At 40.9% G+C, this 17,941-nt stretch overlaps 2 protein-coding genes across 2 annotated transcripts; both read right to left on the bottom strand.

The window, feature by feature from the left end:
* Positions 1-1,175: 1,175 nt before the first annotated feature.
* On the bottom strand, positions 1,176-11,220 carry elmod1 (ELMO/CED-12 domain containing 1). Its single transcript, XM_015052002.1, has 11 exons — positions 11,109-11,220; positions 10,899-10,961; positions 8,297-8,442; positions 6,966-6,994; positions 6,776-6,873; positions 6,572-6,701; positions 5,890-6,023; positions 5,086-5,154; positions 3,840-3,890; positions 2,582-2,715; positions 1,176-1,748 (listed from the first exon to the last, which is right to left on the bottom strand). Exons 2-11 carry the CDS (start codon positions 10,913-10,915, stop codon positions 1,573-1,575), a joined length of 984 nt encoding a protein of 327 aa, XP_014907488.1. The 5' UTR covers positions 10,916-10,961; positions 11,109-11,220; the 3' UTR covers positions 1,176-1,572.
* A 1,888-nt stretch (positions 11,221-13,108) lies between these two features.
* On the bottom strand, positions 13,109-17,795 carry slc35f2 (solute carrier family 35 member F2). Its single transcript, XM_015052000.1, has 9 exons — positions 17,645-17,795; positions 17,042-17,147; positions 16,165-16,337; positions 15,795-15,922; positions 15,465-15,624; positions 14,859-15,015; positions 14,639-14,691; positions 14,400-14,554; positions 13,109-14,267 (listed from the first exon to the last, which is right to left on the bottom strand). Exons 2-9 carry the CDS (start codon positions 17,128-17,130, stop codon positions 14,064-14,066), a joined length of 1,119 nt encoding a protein of 372 aa, XP_014907486.1. The 5' UTR covers positions 17,131-17,147; positions 17,645-17,795; the 3' UTR covers positions 13,109-14,063.
* Positions 17,796-17,941: the final 146 nt, after the last annotated feature.

Here is a 17,941-nt window from a genome sequence, read left to right on the forward strand (position 1 = left end):
TGCGATACAATCGACACAATTCCTTAAAGCAACGATGAAACGGAGAGAAGCAGCTACAATCGCCAAGGTCATCCTGATGCTGGTGGTCTGAGCTGCAGCCGGAGGCAGTGAATGAGACGGCAAGGTCAAACTGATTCAAGGTCAAACTGGTCCAAGGTCAAAGAGACTGAAAGGTCAAACTGATTCAGGGAAATAACCAGATTATAGCATCTGCACCTGGCTTTAGCACGAGGATAACTCCGCCATAGCAGATACTTTCCACACTTTCTGCTGCGTTTGAACTTCTCGTCCACATGCTAACTGCTAACTTAGCGCTTTTTGTTGCTAAACTTATTTCTGTTGAAATGGACCGCAGAGATCTGGGCTAAGATCTGGATTTATTTGGTTAAAAAAGTTCTTTAATGTGTTTAAAGTCCAGTTCTGTTGGTGAGGTGTGAATGCTAAGCTAACTCTGGTCCTCCATACCTTGGTGTGGGTTCGGTTTGAATACTTATGAGAACACCAAGCGGACCAGAGACCGCTCCAAAAGCAGGAAGTGGACTACAGCGCAGGGCATTCTGGGTAAATACAACCAAAACAAACACGCTAGGCCAGCAGGAGAAATGGCTTGAGGCTTTTGGCCAAAGACAAGGAGCAAATGCTCAGCAAACAGCGAAACACACAAAGACGGGATGTCCAGGTGAAAGACAGAGGAAGAATGAAAAGGTGTGCTATGTAGAATTAGGTAGGTAACATTACAGACTCCAGAGTCCCCCTAGTGGTCTAGAAGACTTCCTAATTGTTTTTTGTTTTCAGAGTTTCTCTGTCACATTTGTTTTTTTTGTTTTTGTTGTTGTTTGTGTGTTTTGGAGTTTGCATTGCGACACTTGCACCTCTCTGCCACTAATTCAAATAAAAGAGGAGCTTCATTGTTTTGGGAGAATGATGAGTCAGAGTGGAGCCCCGCAGTTAGAGGACTTTAGAAAATATCTGTAAATACCAAAGATCTACTCTAAACATTTAGAACTGCCTAATCTAACAGTTCACACATCATATATACCTCAATATGGATGAATACACATAGTAAAACCAAGTTAGCGATACAGCTGAAGCTAACATTCTGTCTTCGTTATCTCTCCCCTCTGAGGGGTTCAGCCAATCAGCAGCCAGGAATATAAATTCTGATTTGCATTTGGTTTAGGATAATTTACGAGGATTTTATTGTACAAAACAATCCATGAATTATTTGGAGTTACGCCTCACAGAAAAATGTGTGAACACTAAAAGAAGGCGGGGCTCCACTGACCTCTCAGGATCAACTTCCTGTGTGATATTTTAACTTCTTCGGTCAATTATCGCCACCTGCTGGCCCAGATTCTGGTGTTGCTGTAAGTTTTCATGTGGACAGACGTGTCAGCCTGACATGCAGACGGTGTGGAGGCCTGAGGGCGACCAGGAGCAGGCGGAGTGCCGGGGACGGTGAGCTGGTGGCAGTGACGCCATGATGCTAGCTGGGGAACGCCTCCAGCGGGTCGGGGAACCGTCAGCGTGACGCTTCACCAGCCCGCTGAAGGTCGCCTGGGGGTCAGGGGGTCACAGGTTGACAAGGTGGAGGTCGGAGGCGGAGAAGTGGGGGCACAGAGCCATGTCCGGGTTCTTCAGCTGCCGCAGGATCCGCCGGTGGAACTTGGAGCGGACCCGGTTGAACTCCATGATGTCACTGGGATCCTCCTCAATCCAGAACCGCTGGAACTCCTGCATCAGGTAACCTATTGATCCATAGATAGATAGACAAATAGATAGACAGATAGACAGATAGATAGATAGATAGATAGATAGATAGATAGATAGATAGATAGATAGATAGATAGATAGATAGATAGATAGATAGATAGATAGATAGATGTTTCAAAACTAAATATTTAATTAGCAAGATAAATGTTTAGTTTGAGGCTATTTATTTAGCTTCAAACTAAATATTAGCACAGAGCTAATTGCTTGGTTTAGAGCTACATATTCAGGTCGGTTTCCTAACTAAACATTTAGCTCCATACTTAATATATAGCTAGCAAGCTAGGCATTTCATTTGAGGCTAAAATTTAGCAGCTAAATATTTAATTAGAAAGATAACTAAATATTTAGTTAGCTTTAATAAGCTAAATATTTCTAACTAAATATTTAGCTTGATTTGATTAGCAAGCTTAATATTTAGGTCAAACTAAACATTTATCTAGCCAACTTAACTTGGTGAAAATTTGACTTTGGGAACTGATCCCCCTTGTTTTTCTCTTCTGAAAAACTAAATAACCCAAATTATTTCTGCTAATTTTTTATTGTGTAACTTTACAAAAGTTTTTAATAGACTAATAGTCTAACGCTCTAATGCTAGCTCCTACACCCTTCGTCCCTCAGCTGTAGGAAGTTTTATTTATTACTGAATAGATAATTAACATTATTACGGCAATGATGAGCCAAAATATGCTTTTCTAACAAGATGACAACTTTTTTGATACATTTTTCAGTTTTGCTCTTCAATGTTTTTGTTCCCAGTTGTTAAAATGTGATTGTTCTTGTTGTTGAGTTGTTTTTTGTGTGAGCTCACAGAAGATCTGCTGGAAGTGCTGCAGGCCGGCCATCTCTGGCGCCACGTTGTACAGGTGGGTCTTCAGGGCGCCGCTCACCAGCAGCGAGTAGGCCAGGTCCGTGATGTTGATGCCCACAATGGCGAACGAATATCTGGACGGAAACAAGAGACGGTGAGCTACGATCTCAGGATCAGAACCTAAAGTTTGGACCAGTAAACTTTAAGCAGAACATTCTGTCTGAGCAGAGTCTGCAGCAGAACTCCGGTCCAGTTGAACCTTCAGGTTCCCTGAACCCACCGTCCCTTTAAGAAGCATCCACACCCCATCAGAGCTGAGTACTAGTTACATTTACTCAGTTGCATTTACTTGAGTAACTATTTTGAAAAACTGTACTTTTAGGAGTATTTTTACTATGCTGTACTTTTTATTTTTACTTGAGTAATTTTATTATGAAGTATTTCTACTCTTACTGGAGTAAAATGTCTGGATTTTCTACCCACTGAATGAAAAAAAAAACATGTTTTAACCAAAAACTCACCAGACAAAGACACACCTGCAGTTTTTATTAAAATTTCAAAGTTATTTTACTGAAAGATAATTTTGCCTGATTTTGTTTATTTTTTTGCTCCTTATATGAATTATTGTCATTTTTGTCCTTAAAATTCCAAATTTTACCCTTAATTTTATATTTTGGTCCATCTGATTATGTAGTTTTTAAATACTAAATGATTAATAATTTGATCAGTTATCAGTACTTGAGCAGACTTTTTACCAAATACTTTTTGACTTTTATTTGTCTCATTTCTTGGCTACTTTTTTCTCCTAGTTGAGTATAAATTTTGGGAACTCTGCCACCTTTGCAGACAGTAAACTTTTCATATTTTATCACATTACAACCAAAAACAATGGCATTTATTGTTTTTATTTTTTGTGACAGACCAACATAATGTGAAGGACAAACTTCCAGAAAACTGCAGAGATGCTGAAACACTGAGTTCATTTAACTAAAGGCTAAAACTAACCTGTTTAGAGTTGCTTTTGAACCATAATTAACTGATCATTAATTAAATCCAATATTTGTTCTCAAATCAGTGACTGTATGATGTTGTTGTGACTTTTTATGTTTGTGTTTTTATGATGTAAAGCTCTTTGTTGCTGTAATGTGTTATACAAATAAAATTAGCTGATTGATTAATCAATTAAAACATTTTAAAACCAGTTGAGCTGAACCTGAGGGTAAGACACTAACTGCTCATAACCGCTCCACTGACTCACCCGATTGCTTTGTCAGGGACCTTCTGCTCCCAGTCAGGCTGGTTCAGCTCACTGTGGACGACACGCCGTGAGTCACGGTGGGAAGCAGCACACACACACACACACACACACACACACACACACACACACACACACACACACACACACACACACACACACACACACTGTAAGCTGCTTTACATGAGCTGGTTCAGAGACGTATAGAAACTCTGAGCTGCGGTCGCTTTAACGATGCAATATGAACTAATAAATATAAATACTGTAATAAAGTCTCAGCGGTTCTGATCAAATAAAAGCCGCTGCTGCATCAGCAGACCCAGAATTTATTTTCAACTGAAAAACCAAACACACACAGGAAAAAGTGTGTGTTTGCTTTTTTGTTTTTGCTTTTTTGTCATATTTAAAGGTTTCAAATGATCTAAATATCAAACAAATCTAAATAAAAACAAATATAGTTACTCAGGAAAAATATATATTTTTAGGAGTATTTTACTATCTTGTAATTTTTACTCATAGTTGAGTAAAGTTGTTTGTTCTTCATGCAGGGAATGAAAAACAAACATTTGGTTTTAACCAAAGACACAAACTAAGAGTTTATGTCAGAGAGAGACCTCTTGTTTCTATACCAGCTTTGTTATTTTAATGTTATTTTCTATCTGCTGAAACTTTTGTGGCTTTAGGAGGTCAAATAAAAACACAAACACACCATAAACTTTAACATGTTAGCTAATAAAGATGGTAACAATCAGGTCAGATTATTATTATTCTTTGTCTGATCTCAACATTTATTTGATAATCTGAAACATTTAAATGTGACAAATTGCAAAAACTAAACAAGTCTGTATTTTACAGCTTTCTTTTTTTAAACTTTAGACCTTTAAGTAACAGAGAAACTATTTAAATGCAGTTTATCTACATGAAACATGACCCTGAAGGACAAATCAATGAAAGGTCAATGCAAGTGAATGAAAGTGGAGGTTAGTACCTGGGCTTTCTGTGAGAACTCCTAGATGGACAGAAAGTAAAGGAGTGCGCAGAAATGAAGGTGGAGAGCAAAACAAACAGAAGAATCTTCATTTGAGAAATGAGACGAGTCAGTGAGAAGCAGCAGCAGTCAGAGAACAGTGAGGCAGCGATGGCATGGAGCGAAGCAGGCAGAGAGATGGATGCTAGCAGCGGCTGGTCTGACTTTAACTAGCCAGTAACACAGACTGATCTCAGGTCAGGAAACGTCACGCCAACATACTTGTGCTTTGGCTGCAGTGAGTCCTGGAGCATCTGCAGCGCCGCGGTTCTGTCATGTTCTGCAAAATACCTGCAGAGATCCAGAGCAGGTGGACAGATGCTCAGCAAGGCAAACACTGCAGCTAGCTTCCTCTGCAAAACAACAACGAGTTAGCGTGTTTTCAGATTAACAGCTATAAACTAACAGGAGCCATTTGTAAAAAACACAGGAAAATTAACAGCAATAATTTCTGTCAATTTGCCTTTAATAAGAGAAAAACTGTCAGCGTCTCACTGTTTTCATTCATTTATAAATGTCACAGAAACTAAATATTTCATTAGTAAGCTAATTATTTAGTCTACCAGTTAAAAATTTAGTTCCAACCTTAATATTTAGCTGAAAGCTATTTATTTAATTAGCAAGCTCCAACTAAAATGTTCAACTCAGAGCTAAATATTTAGTTTGAGGATAAATATTTAGTTAGCAAGCTACAATTTAGTTCACAAAGTTTAAAACTAGATATTTAGTTTGAAGCTTAATATCTAGCTAGAAAGCTCTAGCTAGCTAAATATTGAGATAGAAAGCTCAATATTTAGCTTTAACCTCAACATTTAGCTCTGAGCTAGCTAATTTAGCTTGTAAGCTACATATTTATGAAGCTAAGTGTGACATTTATAATTGGATGAATAACACAAACATGACTTTAGTAAGTAAATTCCAGTTTTTGCCTCTAATTAATTTGAATTATTGTTGTTAGTTTGACCCTGTTTCCAGGCGGCGCCCCGAAGTGTGACAGTTTGTTGGTTTTCTGGGTTCTGAGCTTACAGCAGGTTCTGCAGGCCCAACAGGCCCATCCCTCTGAAGTCAGTCTTGGGATCATTGCCTTGGAAACCGATTTCACACCACTGCTTGGAGATGCGCCCGGTGAGAGGCGTGTCGGGACGCAGCTCCTTCCACAGCTACAACACAGAACCAGAAGCTCACAAAGCCATGACATCATCATCTGGGCTTTCCCAAATAGTTTAAAGGTGCAGCGATACTAGTGCATGTAAACATCTGAATATGGAGAAAGCAGCACTGAGCTCCACAAGCTAGGCCTAAACCATCATAAGCATTAGCTATGCTAACGCTGCAGTGCTAATCATAAACATTAGCTATGCTAACGCTACAGCACTACACAGTCTTTATCCACTTCAAAATAAGAGCTTGAATATAAATGTCCAAATACTTGAACTTAACAGTTGATAAGCAAAACCTTACAACAGATGTCTAAATTTATTGAACTAAAGGTTTACAAAACAAACAAGTGAATTAGCGCTGTGGAAAATATTCAAAAAATTAAACTTAGGAGAAGTGCCCTAAACATTTTAAAAGTTGGTAAAAAAAAGCTGAATCACAAAGTAAGTAATTAGCTCCTCTATTAGCAGAACTGTCCCCACCACTGAATTAATAAACCAGTTGAATATTTCCTCTGCTCATTCTGGGTTTTCCCAGCAGACTGCTGTACCTTCATCAGCATGCTCTCATGTTCGGTGTTTTCAGAGTCGTACGGCTCCCTGCGGAGCTTCTCCACCTCGGCCATCAGACTCCGGTAGCCCACGATCTGCAGCAGGCTGGCCTGCAGCGAGACGCTCAGCCTGGAGGCACAGAGACAGCCGGAGTGACCTCTGACCTCAGTTACCAGTACACTCAGGATAAAACGGAGTCGTACTGCGGGTTGGTGTCCGGGTTGATCTTCTTCAGGGCCATGATGTCGTCGATGGTCTTCTCCACCTGGTCAGGATGGACGCTGAGGGCCGACCGCAGCAGCTGCACAGGAAGAGAAGAGGGAGACGTGAAGGAGAATAGGCAGAGAACAGGCGTGTTTATTTATCCGACATGGCGGGACTGCAGACTGGTACCTCATACTTGGAGTACCGCAGGGACGACTCTGAAAGGAGAACGTTGAACAGCGTTAGTAAAAATGATGAGAATACCAAATAACTGTAATTATTATCATATTAATGCAGCGCTGCAGGTCAGACAGGGATCAGGATTTTAAAACTGAATTTTCCAAACAGTAAAGATGGAAACAGAGATTCAGTTTTTACACAACATTCAGCAGCTTTTTTTTTTTTTACTTTTTTAAAAATAAAATCTTGATTTAAAAACATCTTCTTGTTTTTACTCCTGTCAGTTTTATGTTTTTTTAAAGGTTTTGTTGGCTCTAGTTGGCCTCAGGCCTTTATTTGAAAGTAGTTTGAGAGGAAAGAGGGTTGTGAGAGAGGGGGAAGACATGCAGCAAATGTCACCAGGCTGGAAATTGAACCTGTGATCACCAGCATGAGGACTAAGGTCTCAATACATGGGTTGTGCTTTGCCCCTGCACCATCACAGCACCCCTGTCAGTTTTATGTTTTATGTGTTTTTAGGCTCATTGCCATTTTATACCAAATCCAGTAACTATGTTACCTTCAGTGTTTATAAAAATGGTACATATATCTAATGTGATCTAAAACTTATTTCACTTCCAGATTTAACTCCTTGAAATTAAGAAACTCCTGTTCTTTCTGAAGCACCGCCTCCAGGAAGTCATCCCAATATGGCTCCTATTAACCCTTTAGCGTTTTTACCAGCGCTGCTCTTAGCAGCAGCTGAAAGGTAGACTTTAGCAAACTGCAGATGTTTGCTAATTGCTGCTGGCTAGTCTAGAGGAACTGAGCGGGGGAGGAGATGTGCCTGGAGGGCGGGGCTAGGTCCACCCAGGCCATTCAGCTCCATGGCAGCTGAATGGTTGCCATGGAGACTAAAGGATTTCTCAAACATGAAAGAATCAAAGCAATAATGCAGGTTTGATTTTGATGAGAGAATAATATATAATATGAAGGAAAAATTTAGAAAGTTAATTTTACATGATACTGTTACTTTAAAGTTTGAACTGAAGACAGAGAAATGTGGTGAATACTTTCTGACCTCTGACCTCTGCAGCTGCTGTTCCAGGTTATTAATGGATTCATTTCTGAACCTACAGTAATGAAGTCGGAACAAGTTCTAAACTTGAGGGAATCTTTCACTGCAGAGATTTGTTTCCTTTTCTTATGTAAAGTTAAGCGTGGCGCAGCATGCAAATATGGCGGTGCGCCGGGGCAGCATGCAGGGGCAGCATGCAGGCGCAGCATGCAGGGGCAGCATGCAGGGGCAGCATGCAGGGGCAGCATGCAGGGGCAGCAGCGTGCAGGTGGCGGCGGCCCACCTATCTTCAGAGTCCTGCGTGCTCCCGGCTTGTTGCTGTAGCAGATCCTCTGCAGCTCGCAGCGGCCTGTAAACTTCCTGGTGACGAACTTCAGGCCTCGCCACAGACATTTACAGTAGAGGAAGACGAAGAACTGGGTCACCACTCTGCAGAGGAGGAACAAAAAAGAAACACAAAACACACCCAGAGGGTGAAATCTGATTTTACAGATTTCATCATTATTTCTAATTTTAAAAGGTGAAAATTAGAATTCATTTGGTACATAATAACATTAAGATTGTTCATTATCTTAGTTTTTTTTTTTCTTTTTTTTTTTTGTTACAAACAGATGAAGATTCAATGCTGGGGGAGGGGGTTCAGTCTGAAGATGTTTTCACTTCTGACCAAAAGCTTCTGAACTGATTTGAGTTCAGATTTTCTACAAACTCTGGAAATCTTTTCATTTTTAAAGTTTGTGGATTGAAACATTTTTCTGTGGTAAATCTGGACGATACAGATTCTAGATTTTTACTGATCCAAGTTTGTCCAGATACGTAAAAAGTCCTTTACTTTACTGCTTGCTGTGTGGCAAAAATATGATAAATATGAGTTTTTATAAGTTTAAATTCTAATAAACATTAGAACTGGAGGACATTTCAAATATTCAAAATAAATAAACAAAACAACAGAACAACAAATAAGATGAATTATAAAGTCTTCAAAAAAGTTCTAGTTCAGACCAAAACACCAGACTGAAAACTTTGATCATCCAATATTTAGTAGAACGAGAAAAATGATAAATCATGCAAATGTTAGTTTTAATCTATCATGTGATTAATTGATTTATTGATTAAAACTATAACTGTTTTGGATTCAGATCGCTGGCTCTGTTGAAAGTTTTTAAAACAAGATAAAGAAGACCAACTGAAATGAATTCATTTCTGTTTGTAATGAGATCAGAGTTAATCTGACAGGGAATCAGAGAAGAGGGCGGACCGCCATGCAGCAGCAGGTTATTTCTGACAGCAGAGCCTGAGTCGGCCTGCAGGGAGCAAACCTCCAGCAGCCTGAGAAGAATCACATCTGCATGTTAAAAACGCAGACCGTCTTCACGTCCAGATCAGCCTGAGCCAAACGGCAAAGCAGGACTAAAGCTGCTGCAGGAGCAGAGCTGCGTGCTAAACGGCCCAGACTGACTCAGTCGCTTCCTCTTCGCCTCCAGGGGAAAACAAACGGCAACAAGAAGGAAAACGGGATTCTGACTCCAACCAGTTTCACATCCTGGTGCTCCATTCTAAACTCTGAGCAGATAAACGGCATCAAAACGAGTAGCAAACCTGAACAATGGTCTGCAGTCATTAACTCACTGAAATGATATCTCTTCTTACGACAAGAGTTCAGATTCAGCAAAAAGAAAAAAAAAACACGCAGCTGTTTCAGCAGCACCTGCACAAAAACACGACGTTTGTGCTTGCAGTTCGAACTGAAGCATTGATAGGAGTTAAAGACAAAGAAATAAACAGCAACACCATAATGTTAGCATTGCAGAACCATAAATAAATAAAGTTAATAATTACTATTTTAACAAATAATTAGCACAGCTAGCTGCAACAGGAGGTTAGAAAAGTATCGGTTTCTACTTTCCAGGTCACATATTTAAATATTCTGGGATATTTAATAATGTTTTTATTGTAATAATGACAGTAGAAATAAAAATAACAGCTGAAATGTAATCCTCACTTGTTCTTGTTTATGTTGGCATTGCAGCGCAGCTAGCTTTAATAGCAAGCTAAAAGAGTTTTATTCCTTTCAGGAGTTATCACTTTCGAACTGGTTATTTTATCTCCATAAATGAAGAACAGAAACTAAAATAAGAAATGAAGCCTCTTCTGTTTATGCCTAGCTAGTTAGCTTTAGCTCCGCAGCTGCCACAGAAAATCAGATTAAAGCAGCAAGAGTTCAGATTATAGAAAACAAATACTGAATGCTAAATTATTGCATTATACTGAAATAATACAACATGGCTAAAATAGTAAAGTTCCAGCATTTTAAAGGTTTCTTTTAGAGTGATAACTGTATTCTAAATTAGAATAAAAAAATATGACCAGAAATATATTTTGAAATTATTTTAAGCTTCTGGTTAAAAACTAAAAGCCTCTACATTATGTCATGTCATGTTATCTGTTTAATTTCTTTTAAGTCTCTAGCAGTGTAAACATGTCCTTTAAAATCGGCTGGATTTTATTATTTACATCCAGCAGCTCAGCAGACAGTTTTGCCAGCCATCATTACCCATTAATCTGATTCTGGTGTTTATCATCCAAAGGTTGAACAGTCACAGACCCTGAAATGGAGTCATGATAATCTGGATATTACCAGTTTAATAAATTACAGACAGATTAAAAAAGCGTGATTTTTCCAGGATTAAAATCCTCTGAAATAAGAAGCTGTCCAACATGCTGGGCTCTAAGCAGAGCGGCTCTTTCTGTGCCTGCAGATAAACTCCGTTCATGAATTAATCAGATGTTTTATTGGCTCGGTTCGCCCATAAGCCACGCAGGTAAAAACCCATTCGGTTCAGTTCGCTTCCGTCTGCTTTTCAAGCCTCCATCTTGATTCTTACCGGAGGAAGTGCTTCATCTTGGCGGCTCCTGCTGGTTCGGTTCGGTTCGGTTCGGTCCTGGACCTGAGGACAGAACAGATTCTCTGTTATTCAGGCCCGGATATCCGGAGCTGTCCGCGGTGCTGACGGGCCGCCGCGCCGAGCCTGATCCCCTGCAGGATCGGTTCGGTCCGGTTCGGTAGCAGGTCCAGAAGTGAAATGTTTTCTTACCTGTTCTGATGACACGAGGGGATGCAGCGGAGGGATTCTGCGTTTGTTGCCCAGCTACAGCTTCAGCTGTGCCTCCATGACGGCCACCGACGGTATGGCAAGCCGTCACCGCATTTAGTCTGACACCCTGTAGCCAATACGTCATCGATCGCTAAGTTCCGTTTTTTTGAACGCATGGATGATTTATGAGGAAAAACAACTCAGTGTGAGTTTAACTAAACAACAGGCGTCCCAAAAGTATTCATACACCGTTCATACGTTTCTTCTTCTTTACTGATATTCTGAAAAGTGTGGCATGCATTTGTAGCCACCGTTCTCTGCAGGTAGGTTGGAGAACATATGAAAGTCTCAGTCTGGATTTTGACTAGGCCTTTCTAAGCCATGAATTCTTCCACAGTGTGAGGATGCCACCTAAAATAACTGAAAAAATAAAAATAAAATAAATAAATAAAACTTTTAACTGAGTTTGAACCCCTCTGGTAAAACCTGAAAAGCAGGCTGAGCCCAAAATTATTCATACCCCTGGAAGATTAAGATTTAAAATATCAAACCTGACCAACAGGTTTCTTCTTACCTGAAATTATATTAACATTCTGGATAAACATAGCTGTAGATTATGATATAACATTTCTATTTAAACTAATTAAAGTTCTATGAGGCCTTAATAAGTGCAGCTAAAAAACTAATTTTTCATTGTTGATTTTTGGTTCACTGCTGGCTGTTTGATTCGCTCCTGGATGTCAATTGAACGCAAAATATAAAAATTATTTCAGAACTGAACTGATGTTATGATTCCAGATGTCGTCTTGTTATGACGGTCTCTGATAAATGCTAAAATGACTTGCCATAGCGCTGAAAGCTGCAGCGCATGCAGACACTGCAGCGGACAGACATGCATCATCCCGGCGCTGCATGGTTTGTTTCTGCAGCTCAGGACGAATCCAGAAAACACGTCGATCATCAGAATCCCGCTGGATTCTGGGAAATGTAATTTAAAAAAAAAAAAATCCGGCCTGGCATTAGGATGTACGGGTTTGCTTCTAATCCGTTATTTTCTCACCACTTGGTGGCGCTGTACCAACGTCTTTGTCCTCATAATAAACATTTTCCTCAGATTCTAAACTTTTCCTCTGAGAGGAATCTTTATTGTTATTTATTAAAGTTAGTCACATACAACCCAGAGATGTGCTGATTTATGGATTTATTATCCGAGTAAAGAAACTAAAATGTTTTGAAGCCTGAATTTATCAAACTCACCACTAGATGGCACCAAATCCATCAGTTTGAACAGGAGACAGACTGCAGATTTCATTAAAAAATCTATTTATTAATGAAACAGTAAACTGTGTCAGCATGGTAACATGTTCCTCTGATGGCATAAACTCATTTACAGCATCTTTATCTTTGGTGAATTAATAACAAAACATAACACAAGGCAAATAATTTGGTATTTAGACAACATACTCTTTTACATCCAGTCCCAGATATTTACTGTAAATTAATTTAATAACCTCCTCAGGTGGCAAAGCTTCATTCTATGGAGGCACAGATGAAACAAAATGACACTTAGTGGAAAAAGTTTCAGCTCTGATTCACAAAGCAAAACGATAAAAAGCTGTAGAAGGTAAACATTCACGTGTTTCTTCATGTAAAGTGCAGCTCAGAGTTATAAATAATATACAGACTGGCTGAAGTCCAACTGGAAAGCTTTAGCGATGCACAATACATCGGCATCGGACGATGTTCACCATTCAGGAAAATATCAGAATCGTATATTTACATATACATATGAAGAAAAGGAACGTCCAAAATGTCAATGTCAACATCATCAGTATCGGCTGATCGGCCATTTTGTAACGCATCGTACCGGTTGGATGAGTGAAACTGGGCCGATAAACAGCTGATGTTTATTTCTGTGCTGTTTGTGTCACAGGAAGGGGTGGGACTTGGTCATGTGACTCATCGTGATGTAGCAAAGCATTCTGGGATGTTAAACTTAAGCAGGATGGCCTTTATTCATGAGGTCAAAAAAGACAATAAATATATCAGACATCAGTTATTGGCAACATAACAGTAGTTTTAATATCAGATATTGATATTGGCACAAATCTGGATATCGCTGCATCTCTAAAATAAAATAAAGTTGAATATAATATTATTAGTATTATTAATGTTACCGTTCATCAGACACTGAAATCAGTCCAGTTGTATCAGTTTATCGGTATGAACGGATGAAACCATTCAGATGGTTTCACCGTTTCATATGTTTACAGTTTTGCTTAATTTTTGGTCACATTTCACTTTTTGGAGGTAAAAGTATCCGAGTCCTTCGGAATGTTTAGTAACAACCTGAAATCAGTTTTCACCAAATTTAAGGCAAAAAATTTAAAGTTATTTTAAAATAATTTACCCAGTCTACTGTAAGAAAAGTGATGATGTAGAAATAGTCCAGAGAAATACAAACGTTTACCTTTCTGCACCCTTTAGGTCAAGAGGAATAGTTAAAGAATAATTATTTTATTTTGTTTGGTTAATGCTCAGAATCTGATTTTTGTTTTATGCATGGAGATCAGAACCAGCAGACTGGAGAATTTTAAAAACAATTTATCTCTGAGACTCAGTCAAATGTGGAACTACAAAAATAAAGATTGATGAATGTGTAACAGCTTCAGCTCACTGGTTCTGAAATGGTTTGTTTACTGGAGGCAGGAAGGGAAGACTGGGCCACATGCTGGTGCAGTGAGGAGTGCAGAGACCGATGGTCCAACCTGCTAAACTTATCAGGAATATTTAATATTCTCTAACAGGAACAGTCACATAATTCAGAGGTTCAGAAACAGGAAAAGCTAAAAGGTCTGTGACCCGGACTGTAAACGGTCTGCCTGGATTTGGAGCAGAAAACGATCCGGTGTAACTCGTAACAGTAACTGGCCTCGGTTACAGAACCTGGTTCCATCAGAGAGTTGTGAACATCACGACCGATCTGGTTCTCTGAGTGTCTCCGCCTGCAGCCAGCAGCCGGTCGGCGGCCGGATCAGAGACGGCGTCGGCTACCTGCGGGTCGGCGCCGTCCGGAACGGCGGAGAGCGTCGGCACGGCGTTGAACATGATGAAACCCACGGTGATGATGATGAACGAGACGATGTACAGCACAGAAAACTGAGCAGAAAACAACATGGAGACGACAGAAGGCCGATTTAGTAACAGCACTGACGACCAGCGAATGCACTAAACATGCAATACCAGCGATGGCCACTAGGTGGTCAGAGTCCTGATGGCAGTCAGCCTCACCTTGTAGCTGAAGAGGAAAAGGCCGCAGAAGAGGCTGAACAGGTCGGCGGTGAGCAGCGACAGGTTGACGGCCGTGGCGCTGGTCAGCCTCACCACCACCGGCATGAAGCTGTACAGAGCGTACATGCACAGGGCGTAGACCGCAAACAGTATGACTGCAGCACAACAACGCATGACTGTTACTTAGCAACCAGAGACAGGAAGCACCATCACAGGTTCACATAAAGCTGCTGACTTACAGATGTAAAGATCCCATTTTATTGCTTTAACAGCATTGATTTCTAGTGCAGCCCTGAAATCACAAAGCAGACGAATAAACTCAAAGCTGTAGAAACAGAAGCTCCAACATGAAGGCTAACGGCTCCATCATGGAGGCTAACGGCTCCGACATGGAGACTAACGGCTCCGACATGGAGGCTAACGGCTCCGACATGGAGGAGCTCTTAAACAGTGACTTACAGCTGCGCGCCGCTGATCAGAGTCCCAAACAGTCCCATCATTCCCAGGAACTCGACCCGGCTCAGGTTCTTCACCGTGTGCTCCTGGCACAGGTTGGACACAGCATAGAGGACGGAGCTGAGCAGAACCAAGCCGTCACCCAGAACCACATCATTGGCTGCATGGAGGGAAAACTGGCAGTCAGAAACACTGGAGATAATAAAAACCTTTAATCCAGCAGAAAACACAGAAGATGTAATTAAATTAGTGAACCTAAAAGCAAAATGAGACATGCACAACAACTGCATGCCTCCCAGAAACTATTCTGATACATCAGAGTAAAGATAGAGGACCACAGCAGTAGCTGGAACTGGAGCAGACATTACGTTTATCTGAATGCTGATAGAATCTTTGACCAAAGTGCGTTTTTAAATCCCTGGGTAGAGTGCCGGTCTGTTAGGTTTCCATGTTACTGCTCTCATCTGTTCTGAGTTTCTCACCAAATATCCTTCATGATCTCACAGCAGAGCTGCAGATTGACCACTTCACTGAGTGGACACCGTTAGCTAACCAGAGTTAGCATCATGGCTCTTCAGCAGTGAAACACCAGACTGAAAGCGTCCTTACTGGATCCCTGGTCCCTCCCGGCTACGATGTCAGCCCCCACCATGGCCCCCACCCCTAGCAGGCACACCATCACGGCTACGAAGTGCAGCGGCCTGTAACGCGTCTTCAGGAAGATCCACGAGAGAACCATCAGCACCGGGATCACGAAGCAGTCCAGCAGCTGGAACCGCAACACAGGAAACACCATTCACAGATAAAAATGAAACATTTTTCCGTTAAAATGATTTCTGGTTCATTTGAAATGTGAATCATTTCACTTTTCTGCAGTACTTGAAAAGAAACTCCTCAGATAACGACAGTTTGCTGCAGCTGCCTGCGTTTCCTCCGTACCTGAATGCTGGTCAGGGTGGTGAACTGGTACGCCTTCACCACCATGTAGTTTGCCTCCACATCGGCCAGACCCATCACCAGATACTTCCACCACTTGGTTCTCAGGATCTTCAGTATGTTGGCGTCACCTGCAGGAACATGTTGGCAGACAGATGCCATTTTCTCCCAGGCTTACAGAAAAACACAACTTTCCACAGAGCAGATGCACTATTCAGTAAAAATAAAATAAAAATTGTTCAGCTGGTAAGTAAATCACTACAGTTCTGTTTTCTTCCATTAAACGGCAAGTTTAAATGCACCAGTTTTAAAAAAAAAAATCAAAGTGAGGAAGTCGCTATGGATGTTCAGATTCTCAGGGAGTCGTTCTGACCTCTGTGGATGCAGAGGGTCGGGGTGTAGGTGAGCAGCAGCAGGGCGTAGTTCAGGAAGCTCTGCAGCATGGGCGTCTCCACCCCGGCATCGGCCAGGTACTGGCAGCTGCCCGCCGTCCCACAGATCAGTAGGGACAGGACCTGTCCCATGGCGATGGTCTTCAGCAGCCGGCTGCAGGGAGAGAGACAGAAAGAGGGTGGGAGAGAGAGAGAGAGTTACAGTTTTGATGTTTATTTTGTGATATTAGATTAGCTACTGCTGCAGTTAGCTAATCTAAATTAGCTAATCTGACACAGCGGTGGTTGATTAGCTAATTTAAACACCTGCTCTCCTGATGATCTGTCAGAGTTGGTGTTTGGGTCGCCTTTTACTTTAACTGAACCAAAACACACCTAATTCCACAGCATGTCTACATGTTAAGTTGTCAAAGTCAAGCTAGCGCAACTGAGTTACTTTCCTCTCCCTCGCCATTTTTTGCTAATTAAAACTTTTTCCTGTCCTCTGAAAACTATTCACATCCTTTAACTTTTCCTTCATGGTGCCATTACAAAACCAAACATCCAAATATTTCATTAGGATTTTATGTGACAAACCAACACTAAGTGGTGTGTGTTTGTGAGGAGGAAACATTAATTTTCAAGTCTTTCCTTAGTTAGAGTTAGATCTGTCATTAACATGTACACTTGCTGTGGCCATTAGGGCTGGAAAGTCCTTTCAGTTTGCCAAATATGTTACTTTCATGCAGAGCACAACGCAAAATCTGAACAAAAGTTAAAGGACCAGCAGTACGATAAATCTGACAAAACAGTCAAAGAAGAAATATTTTACACACAGTAACTAAAAACTGTAGATAAGGCCAAGAGAGTGCTGCTCACCATGAGAAAATGTCCTTCAGCCTGTCTCTGTCCAATCTGCAGCCGTTTCTCCATTTGCCACACAGGCTGTCCTCTGTGGGCCCCTCCATCGCTATGACAGCTCAGCCTGGCCCCACGGGATTAAACAGAGTTAATGTCATTTTAAGTCATCTTCATCTGACAGGCCGAGCAGAAAATCAGACAAATGTCCAAAAACCCTGGTTCCTCCTCACAGAGGAAAAGAAAAATTCAAATTATTTTTTCCATAATGGAAAAATATAAATGTAATCCTGCAGAAAATGAAGAGACCAAAGCAATCAATCTGAATCATTTGACTCAACTGGAAAACTTGAAAACACTTACTTTAAATGATAAGTTTACACTTTCGCTCCAAAAGAAATAAGCCGATTGTTACAGGAACCCTGACTGAGTCTTACAGTTTGTATTATTCCAGTTGACCAGCTTTTACTATCTGCCAAGAACAGCAGAAATGCTAAAACTGTTACTATTTATGTGGAATTTGTTCTAGCCACTCTACACACGAGCCAGGCGGCGTTGATCATCGCTTCTCTATGTTTTTAAACAACTCTTGGCTAAAATGCAAAAAAATGAACGTGAACAAACCTTCTTCTCCTCTGTCATCTCATTTCATTGTTTAGATATTTTCCAGACGAAAATATTGATCGTATTTCTGCTGTATCTTCACACACACCTAGCAGTACCGACTCACTCTAACCTCGTGTCATTAAAACCCGCCTCCTGCGCTCTGATTGGTTGAACAGGAGCTGACGGACGCGTACATCATTCAGCAATTTGGAGAGGCCAGACTCATGTTTTTGGATTGTGGGAGGAAACCGGAGTACCCGGAGAAACCCCGAGCATGCACAGGGAGAACATGCAAACTCCATGCAGAAAGACCGG

This window comes from Poecilia latipinna, unplaced genomic scaffold, assembly GCF_001443285.1.
Source record: "Poecilia latipinna isolate Pla-1442-1.1 unplaced genomic scaffold, P_latipinna-1.0 Scaffold1079, whole genome shotgun sequence".
Taxonomy (NCBI): domain Eukaryota; kingdom Metazoa; phylum Chordata; class Actinopteri; order Cyprinodontiformes; family Poeciliidae; genus Poecilia; species Poecilia latipinna.